The sequence below is a fragment of the Echinops telfairi genome, unplaced genomic scaffold, assembly GCF_000313985.2.
Source record: "Echinops telfairi isolate 266 unplaced genomic scaffold, ASM31398v2 ScPeMD7_24;HRSCAF=84, whole genome shotgun sequence".
In the NCBI taxonomy this organism is placed as follows: Eukaryota; Metazoa; Chordata; class Mammalia; order Afrosoricida; family Tenrecidae; genus Echinops; species Echinops telfairi.
This window is the reverse complement of record NW_022103921.1, coordinates 7,446,990-7,457,672: the sequence shown is the minus strand read 5'-3', so window position 1 is coordinate 7,457,672 and position 10,683 is coordinate 7,446,990. Positions and strand designations below refer to the sequence as shown.

Below are 10,683 nucleotides of genomic sequence, written 5' to 3'. Positions count from 1 at the left end.
CCTCATGAACCCTTGATAATTTATTAATTATTATTATTTTGTTATATCTCCTTCTAAGGAGTCCTTTGATGAACAGCTGAGCAAACCAACCATTTGCACCAGCCAGGGACTCCTACTGCCCAACAGCTTATCAAAAAATGACAAAATCTCTACGAATGGACTCTCCATGCAATTTCGGAAAACATAGGATGGACTGATGCCTTTTGCTAACAGGCCATCAGGCAGAAGAAATTATTAAAAGGTTCTCTCTAATTGTCTGTCAGTTTAAGGGTTATTTCAGTTTTCTATGCCTTATAATTGTTTTATTTCTCTTCCTCTCCACATATTAACATAAACTGCTATAGAATATACTATTTTCCTATTAAATTTCATTTTTTCAAGAGGGTTACTGCATTTTAACTTGCATAACACTGATTGGGGAAGACGAGTTTTCTAAATGTAGGGTAGGGAGTTACAACAGAAGTCTACTAATATTACAAAATATATAGTTGTAAATTTTATATCTATGGCAACAGATAAATTCACAATGATTAACAGTTTCACCTCAGCACTCTATGGATTTATCCTTGAACTCCCAGAGCATAAAAACACATGCTAAGCTGAAACTACAATTTCAAATACTTACTGATTCCTTGAAAGAGCTCCTCAATATTAATAGCATTCTTGGCACTTGTCTCCACCACGATGGCACCTATGAATTCTGCATATTCCTTAGCATCCTTCAAGGGAACCTCCCTGAAAAACAGAGGCCAAACCCATACACAGTTGAATACTCTTGACAGATGCAAGGAGTCAAAGCACGCTAAACGAAAAGCTCTGGGGAGGGGGGCAGGACATCTCCTTGATTGCTCCTATAAAATAGTAGCAACTTAATCACTGAACAGATATTGCAAACCTAGTACAGGTGAAACATTTTTAAATTGGACACCTCCATGGAAATAAGATGTGCATTTATAAAACAGTGTTTCCTGGCCTCCCAAAAAAGGGTGAAAAATAATTAAGTACAGCATTTCACATTTTAGCTATCATGGGGGTTGGCGTCCACCCCCCTCCCCAGTGAGACAGTTTTAAAAAACGTTTTTGTGTGTGTGTGTATGCTTTTGTAAGACTTTTAATACATATCTTTCACAAATTAGAGAAATTATTTTGATAGATTATGCAACCCAACGTGGAGGACTGGAACCGAGTAGGTTGCAGCTACAACAATTCTGATGCAATAGGGCACACCTGGACTTGCACTTTAACACCTTGTTCCTGTGGAGGTCTAAGGACATTTAAATGATTGATCTGAAAATGTTGTTCGCACATTTTCAACATGAAGATATTATAGTAGATCCTAACACAAAAAAGACACATTTCCTTAATTTATTTATTCAAATATTTATTGAGCAGTTACTGTAGGCGAATCACTTTTGTGGGTGCTAGAGAAAACAATGGTCCCTGTCTTCTGGAACCTATACTTTAAAAGAACTCCTTTATAACCTTGCAACATCGGCAAAAGTGTACAATACAGTGCTTCAGGAGTAAGGAGGTAGAAAGTGATACGTTTTGACCAAAGAGACCCAGAAAGATGCTCTGGAGGAGATTAAGTATGGCCATGTAAGACAGCTAGAACATGGACAAGAATGTGTGATGGAAGGTCATTGCACGCAAGGAAACAGTCTAAATGAGGCTTTTATTCTCATACAGTATTAAAAGTTAATTCTGCACCAAGCAATGCTCTGGGTACCTTGGAAAGATTTGAAAAAGGAATGGGATGTTGTCTGAAAGAAGGGAAGGTCAACTCTGAGCTCCGAGAGGCAGGAAGTAGCAGCACACATGAAGCCTAACTTGAACCCAACAGCCACTGAAGAGAAAAAGATTGACAGGGTCAGCCCCACATTCTAGGAAGATACTTTTAAAGAACCATTTCTAGAAATAGAAGCGTGGCTGGGAAAGAGACACCTTTTGAAGCTCTTACGATGTTATAAACAAGAGATGATAAATAAAATCCTGGACCAGAAGGATAAATAAAAATAGGAAAAAACACAGAAACCAAACCTCCTACTGCAGTCAGTTCTGACGCATGGGCCCCTCACATTACAGGGCAGACTTGTGCTCCCTGGGTTTCGGGCCATGATCTTCACGCAAGTGCATCGCCAGCCTTTCTTCTGCAGTGACATTGGGTCGATTGGAACCACTCACCTTTCAGGTCAGTCGTTGACTGCAAATCATTTGTGGCAGCCAGAGTTCCCCACCAGGAGGAAAACCATGGAAAAGAAAATAAGGTGGATCCAAAATCAAAAGTGAAAGGAGGGAAGAGATATACTCCATCTCCCAAGTCTCCTTTCTGCCTCAAATGCCTTATAAAGGCTTTGAACTGATTTATATAGTTACTACAGAATTTCTAACATGCATTTAATTCTTTACGGACCCCAGATCTTTTGAGAGGAACCATTTTCAGAAACCATAATAAAAACAAGTGCCTCGGGATTAGAGCCAGAAAAAATAAGTCTTTAAAACATGTTCACTGGAATCTGTACATCCCTTACGTCTCTTACTGAAGGCACACTATGCCAAATTTATGGTTTTAAGTCTGCTTTATTTATTCTTTCTAACAGGCAAGCCTCTCATAATTGTTATTCTTAAAATTTTGATGACTATATATATTTCCCCAAAAATTTTTTCATTGGGAGGTAATACACATATTAGATCATTCCATAGTTCAATCACACCAAGCAGTATTGTACAATTGGTACAACAATCAGTTTTAAAATATCCTCTTTCTTCTTGAACTCCTTGGTACCATCTCTGCTTTACCCCCACCCTTTCCCATGGTAACAAGATTTCTGACATTTGAAACATTTCAGTAAAGGGATTTGTTAGGTAGCTAGCATAAGGACTGGGGCGTCCATTACGCATGCTCAGAGGTTCTAGGTTCTGGCCAGGAAGGGGTGGTAAACCTAGGTGGGCTTTACACCTGGATTGGCCCATCTAAGCCAGATGAATTTGATTCAGCCAATGGGGTGGACCAGTATTGTCAACCATACCTCCCCACGCCCCTGATTAGGCCAGAGGTTTTGCTCTGGGCTCTCTTTCCCAGCGGCTGCTACACGATGTAGCACAGCCAGCTGCAGTGCAGAGCGGCCAGGCCGCAGTCCCGCAACTGTGCCGTGGACTCTGTCTGGCTTGAGTTCCATTTACTGTAGGACCTGAAACTGCTTCTATTCTCTATAAACTCACTGGGATCACAAACCAAGCTTTGGTGTGAATTCTTTCTCACGCGGAGCCAAGGACAGAGGTACAGTATATCTCTCCCCCGAGAGCTCTAACAGATTCTTATACAATTAACCCTTGAACAATGCAGAGATTAGGAATGCAGGCTCCTACCCAGTTGGAAATCCAAGTGCAATTTCTGACTTCCAGAAAACATACCTACTAATAGCCTACAGTTGACCAGGACCCTTACTGATGACATAAACAGCAGGATACAAGATCAACAAGCAGAAGTCAATTGGATTGCTATATACAAGTGATGGGATTACAGAAAAAGTGATCAAGAAGGGAGTACCCTTCACAACAGCCAAGCATAATTTGAAATGTCTAGGGATATTCCTAACCAAAAAACCAAAAGATCTGTATAAGGAAAACTACAAAACATTACAATAAACCAAAAGGGAACTTCACAAATGAAAGAATATCCCATCCTCGTGAATTGGAAAACTCAATATTCTAAAGATGTCAATCCTACCTAAGGCACTTTATAAATTCAATGCAATCCTGATACAAATACCAGTATAATTTTTCAAAGAAATGGAATGACTGACTACCAACTTCATGTGGAAAGGGATGAAGCCCAGAAATGGCAAAGAACGCCTCAAGAAAAAGAATAAAGTGGGTGGGCTTGCATTACCTGGCCTTAAAATTTATTACACAGCCACAGTTGTCAAAACACCACGGTAACGGTATAACGATAGCTACTCAAACCAATGGATAAGAACAGAAAATCTAGAAATAAAAACAGCAGCATACAGACAGCTGATCTTTGATAAGGGGCCAAAAAATATCAAATGGGAAACAGGATACCCTTTTTATAAATGATACTGGAAAAACTGGATATCAACCTACAAAAGAATGAAGCAAGACCCTTACCTCACTCCATACACAATAACAAATTCAAGGCGGATCAAGACTTCAAGATATAACCCCAAACTATCAGGATCATCAATGAGAAAATTGAGACAAAGCTAAGAACATTAGCACAGGGAATACATGGACTATCAGAAATAAAGAATGATATACACCCAGAGGAAGATAAAATAGACAAGTGGGACATACTAAAGATAAAAATCTTGTGTACACTGAAAGACTTCAAGAGAATAATGTGAGCCCATAGACTGGGGAAAGATATTTAGTAAGAACATATAAGACAGAGGGTCTATTACTAAAATCTACAGAATCTTATAAACTTACAAGGAAAAACTAATAGCCCACTGAGGAGATGGGCAAAAGACTGGAACAGAAGATTCACAAAGGAGGAAACCTGAATGGCCAATAAACATCAGAAAATGTTCACGATCATTAGCCATCCAGGAAATGCAAATCACAACTATGAGATACCACCTAATATCCACAAAGCTATTCCAATACAAAAAAACAGAGAGCAACAAATGTTGGCAGGGGTGTGGTTAGATAGGAACTCTCATTCACTGTTAGTGATCCTGTGGATACGTACAGCTTCTGTGGAAAGCGATCTGCGGATAACTGAAACAGATTGAAATCGAGTTACCATATGACCCAACTATTCCACAACTGGGCATATACCCAGAAGAAATAAGAAACAGACCATGACCAGACATCTGCTCTCCAATGTTCATTGCTTTGAAGTTCACAATCGCAACAAATTAGAAACCTAAATTTTCATCAATAAGCGAATGGATTAAAACACTCTGGTATATGGAATACTATACACATCCCTAAAAAATAGTGATGAAACAATGAAACACCTATCTCGTGGAAAGAGTTGGAAGATATTATGCTGAGTGAGGTTAGCCAAGCACAAAAGGAAAAAGTCTACTGAGGTAAGTGGAAACAGTAGAGGGACACAAGGGAAAATGCAAACAACACACAATTTTCAGGCTGGGGACCATATATTCTGGCATGAGCCAGACCAAACCGGATTCATATGTCACCAAAAACAAATATAGATAGCACCTGTGATGAAAGACATTTTTTCACCTCTTCTCACATGCCTTTAAGAACCACAGAGCGATGGGGGAAGAAAAATGACAGCAACGGGGACCTGGGGACTAACCCACCCAAGGGGAGGTTATTGTTTTTATTCCACAGGAAAGAGAGAGGGAGAGTAGGCCTCATTCCAGTGTGCCAATCCTTGAGGGTGATGTTCTTGCTTGGAGTAGCTTGTTCCCAGAGATGACTGCAGCACCGGCCTTAGCTCTAGACGTGGCATCCTCTCTAGCTGACAGCGCTGCAGAGGACAGTACTGAAGATAAAGTTCGAGGACAGTGGCCAGTCTGACCCGCCCATAGGGGCAAACTAAGAGCAAAGTGCAACAGAACAGTGATGAGAGTGAAGCCACGAAGTCCCCAGGCAGCACTTGGCACCCCACCTGAACTGGCTGGGTATTACTCACAAGGGAGCCACAGTGAAAGCCTAAAGGTGTAACGGGGGTGGGGGCACCAGACCTTGTTATCCCTGACTGCAGGGATAGCATTGGGGACTTTGCGGATGCTTGCCTTTTGGACACGAATGTTTACGATTAAAAGGGAGTATGTATTGTTAGGTAAGCAGGACCCAGGATAGGTAAGCCTGAAAGAAATGGGGACAGGGCTGATGGTTTATGACATGTCCTTCTCTCTATTTAACAGAGAGATATCCAACTGCTCTATGTCATGTTCCCTGTTGGCCTGGTGACTATCTGTATGTTTTGGGTTGTTTGGGGGTACTTATCTGTACAAGATAGGCAGGATAGGTAATCTTACAGAGACAGTGAATGGACCGATGGTTCCTGGGGGGCATGGGAGAGGAGGACCCAGGGAGGGGAGTAGTGAGCCAATATGTTGGGTTCAGGGGAATAGTAAAGGTTCTAAAGCTGATGGTGAGATGGGTGTAGCTTTTCTGGTCATGTTTGATCATTAGAATTGATTCTGAGAGGAATTATAAGACGTGAACAGTGGGTGAACATGATAGTGGAAAAGAGGAAAGAAGAAAAAAAAATACAAACACACCCACACACACGAGGGTGTACCCCCCAAAACTTGGATTTTTTCCCAAAGCTATGTATTTAAAGTACTTCACAAAACAACCATTACACTTAATACATTTCTCAAATCTATTCCATTCTTTTTTTTTTGTTCTATTCCATTCTTGAAAACATTTTTAAACTCATCTGTTTGGATGGCTGACAGCACTTCCCTCAGTTTGTTTTTCTCCCACCACTTCTATGTCGTCAAATTGCTGTCCTTTCATGTCCCTCTTCATTCACAGAAACAAAAAGAAGTCGCACAAAGTGAGGTCAAAGAAATCGCACAAAGTGAGAATAAGGTACGTAGGGTAAGAGAGGCATGCTGTTTTTATCCGGAAACTGGTGCATTGAGCTAGCTGTATGAGCAGGTGCATTGTCATGGTGGCAAAACCAGTTCCCTGTGTGCCACTAATCAGGGTTTTCTTGTAGCACACTTTAATGCAGTCTTTTCAGAATCTGTAAATAAAAAGCTTGATTAACGACTGTTGGAACGAACTCCAAATACACTATCCCCCTCACATCAAAAACACAAATGAGCATCGTCTTGATCTTTGATTTCCCTTGATGAGCTTTTTTGGGGGGCGAGGTGATGATGTCTTCCACTGGCTTGCCTGATGTTTGCTTTTGGGGTTGTAATGACCTTGGGGGGAAAGTCTGGGTAGCTTCAGAGCTGTTCTTTCAAAGCACAGCAAGTTGTCACTCGATGCTCTTTATCCTGGTCAGTCAGAACCCAAGGCACAGACTCTGCAGTGTCCCTTCTCATTCCCAAATCTTCTGCTAAAATCCATTGCGCTGAGCTTCAGGATAGTCCAGATAACTTCATCTCCTCAATGGTCTGTTGTCAGTCTTTGAGCACAAGGACATACATATTTTCGTGCATTCAGGAAGTTGACAGATGTTCAGAATAAGATTTGTCTCATCAATCGGCATTTCACCTTTTTAAATGAGAAAACCACTGTACACTGGAGTTTTCCCATAGTGCTGTCCTTGTAAGCACAACAGTTTGTGCGGCATTTTTCCTGAGTGGAAACAAAATGTCACAGCTACTTGCTGTTCTCTTACATTGGCCATCATAGAAAAACAAAGTTTGGGTGAAACTGCTTTTATGAAAGAATTCACTGTGACTAGAGAGAACCTTCCCAGACAACACCACTGGGTGCACTACCTGAGAGCGAATTTCTTTATGCTAGCCTATTGGGAAAAATGCGTACTACAAAAGCTCACCCCGCAGAGCTTTTTACCCCTTTTTTGGGGGTACCCCTCTGAAGTATATATGCAAAAATGTAAATATATGTGTATTTGTTTATGTATATATATGTAAATTCAACAAGGAAGCAGATGGATTTTGGGCCTGTACTTAAATCTTACCTCAGTACAAGCACAGTTTGTTCTAATAATGTGGCATTGTGTGATATTCACCTTTCTGACATCATGGCTGAAGACAAACTGGGTCCATAAGCCAATGTGGTGAAGAAAGCTGATGGTGCCTGGCTATTAAAATATATAGTGTCTGGGGTCTTGAAGGCTTGCAGTTAAACACATGCATCTATCAGGGAAGCAGCAAAGGGCACATGGAAGCACAGTAGCCTGTGTAACCATGAGGTGTTAATGGGAAAAGATATCAGAAGTTCACAAACAAGAAACCAAATTGGTGTGAAGTGGCGTGGATATAGTGGAGACCCACAACCCACCGGTAAAATAATTGGACAGTCCCTCTCAGAAGGGCCACATGAAAGGGAATATAAATCCAGGGTGCGCTATAGCATTTATGAAACATGTAACTATCCTCTAGTTCTTTAACATTTTCTCCTCTTACTATTATGGTTTTTATTTGTCTTACCTCCTTAATCATTTTAGATGTGTGTAGGTTCATTTGTATATTTAAGATTGTTCGATACATGAAAGCCAAGATAGATAATCCTTTATAAACAGTAAACTGTAATCATTCCCTGAGGGTACAGGAAGGGGGGGGGGATGAATAGGGAGCTGATTGCACTGATGACTGTATAACCCCACTTGGTGGGATCAAACAACAGAATTATATGTGAAAGATATGGCACACACACACAAAATAAATAAAGGTTCCTGGGGGATAGAGTGGGGGTAGGAGGGGATAAAGTGGAGCTGAAATCAAGGAGTTCAAGATGAAAGAAAATGTTTTGAAACTGATTGTGGAAGCAATTGGTACAATAATGCTTGATGCAATTGAACTATGGAATGTTATGATATCTGTAAGAGCTCCCAATAAAAGGATTAACAAAATAAAAAAATAAAGACTCTTCCATCTCCCAGAAAAACAAATAATGATAAGGCATTTATAGCTACTATTATAAATCAATATAATGCAATTTGATATAAAGCTTTTGAAATCCCAAAGAAATAGAACATCACAGTGGATGTATGTATGGATTGTAATAAGAGTTGAATGAGCCCCCAATAAAATGATTAAAAAAATTTTTTTTAAATAATAAAAAAAAATAGAACATTATCAAATGCCACGTTAAGATCCAATTTGTCTATTTAACTGTGGTTTAATCACATTTGGATTAGCAAAACCTGAAACATAATGTAGCTATCATATCAACTATTGTAACTCCTGACAGTAAAATTAAATTACTTGGGGAGGGAGACAAAAATCATTATTTTCTTTTTTCTAACATTTATTTAGTAAGAGAGCTAGCTTATCAGACCAGATAAAGCTATCATCAAATCTCTAATCTATGTGGACTCCTAACAAATCTTTCTCCCAAAGGAAGTTCAACAATCCAAAGTCTCTGGGGGAAGCCGAGGTGTACATATAAAATGGGACACTGCTCTTAGATTCAGATCTTAAAACAAAACAGTGAGATTATAAGTACTTGACCACATCTTGAAGTTAAAGTCTAGCACTAAAATAGACAGGGATCTTATGGAAAGTTTTATAAATCTCCTACCCATTATTAAAATGATGAATAGTAGTAATATAATAATTATGGAACTAGTAACCATAAAAATAATAAAGCAATCTAGTCTATAACTCTGTTATGATTTCATTTTAATAGTCATGAAAATTTTCATTTCTCCTAAAATCTAGTTTGGTTAAATAAATGCCATGTTGACTAGCCCAAATACTTATATATTAAATAATTACAATGAAAAGAGAAACAACACAAGCAAAATAGCTCTTTGTAGAAAGACTTCAGGGATGAATGAACACATGAAAACATTTGTTAAAGGCACCTTACCTAATATCTGAGAGGTCACATTTGTTTCCAGCAATAGCCATTACAATGTTTTCGGGACCATGTTCTTTTAGTTCCTTCACCCATTTCTTCAATGTATGAAATGAATCCTAAATCAAACGTGTAAATACCAGTCAGTATATTATTACAGTCAGTACACTGTAGTGGAAAAACATATTTTTAGGAGATTTGTTTGGATTAGCATACTCTACTATCTTACCACACACTTAAGCTTTAGCTCAGTCATACATGCCCACCTGTTTCTGCTGAGCTGACTGTGACTCAGAGTGACCCACGGGACAGAGTAGAAAAGCCCTATAATGAATCTAAGGCTGTAAACCTTACTGAAGCAGACGGCTTCATCTCTCTCTCACACAGCAGTTGGTGAATTTGAATTGCCAACCTCTCAGTTAACAGACAAGCACTATTAATCCACCACAACATCTAAGTCACACTTGTTTCCTTTTCTAATGGTACAACCTGAGAAAGTTAAGATAATCATATTACTAGTTTTTTCTTATAGATAAAATGTAAAATTATAGTCTTCACTCCACAGGCATAAAGATAACAGGACTAAGAAAATGCTCTTGTTTTCAGGAAAGTAAAGAATTCACTTTACTTTCACTATAGTAATAGTGATAGGTCTTTAAATGAATGATCTTACCCATGGAATCAGTAATCCCAAGCAAAAAAGGGAATTCAATTTGCATGAGTTGGGGAGGAAATGTCAGCAAACAACTGTGGCCTTTGGTCAATAAGATGTTCTAGAGCAGCTGTTCTCAACCTGTGGGTCACAACCCCTTTGGGGGTCGAAAGACTCTTTCACAGGGGAAGCCTAAGACCCTTGGAAAACACATAAATATTTCACAATCTACAATTACACATTGTTTTGTGATTAATCACTATGCTCAATGTTTAATTATGCTCAATTTGTAACAGTGAAAATACATCCTGCATATCAGATATTTACATTACGATTCATAACAGTAGCAAAATTAGTTATGAAATAATTTTATGGTTGGGGGTCACCACAACATGAGGAACTGTATTAAAGGGTTGTGGTTATAGGAAGGTTGAGAACCACCATTCTGGAGCCTCAATTTGATAACCTAAAAATATATTCATATTCTATCTTGCAAGACTGGCTAGACCAGAGGAGGTACACTGGTACAGATAGGAACTGAAAATACAGGGAATCCAGGATGGATGAGCCCTATA

General features: G+C 39.3%; 1 protein-coding gene across 2 annotated transcripts in view; it reads right to left on the bottom strand.

Annotated features, from left to right (window-relative positions):
* The window catches only part of RAB31 (RAB31, member RAS oncogene family), a 90,314-nt gene that overhangs the window by 46,795 nt on the left and 32,836 nt on the right, over positions 1–10,683 (bottom strand). For both annotated transcript variants that reach the window (XM_045289077.1, XM_004714068.2), the window contains exons 5-6: positions 9,469–9,575; positions 626–735 (exon numbers count right to left, since the gene is read on the bottom strand). In XM_045289077.1, the coding sequence (XP_045145012.1) occupies positions 626–735; positions 9,469–9,575 (217 nt within the window). The remainder of the gene's footprint in view (positions 1–625; positions 736–9,468; positions 9,576–10,683) is intronic.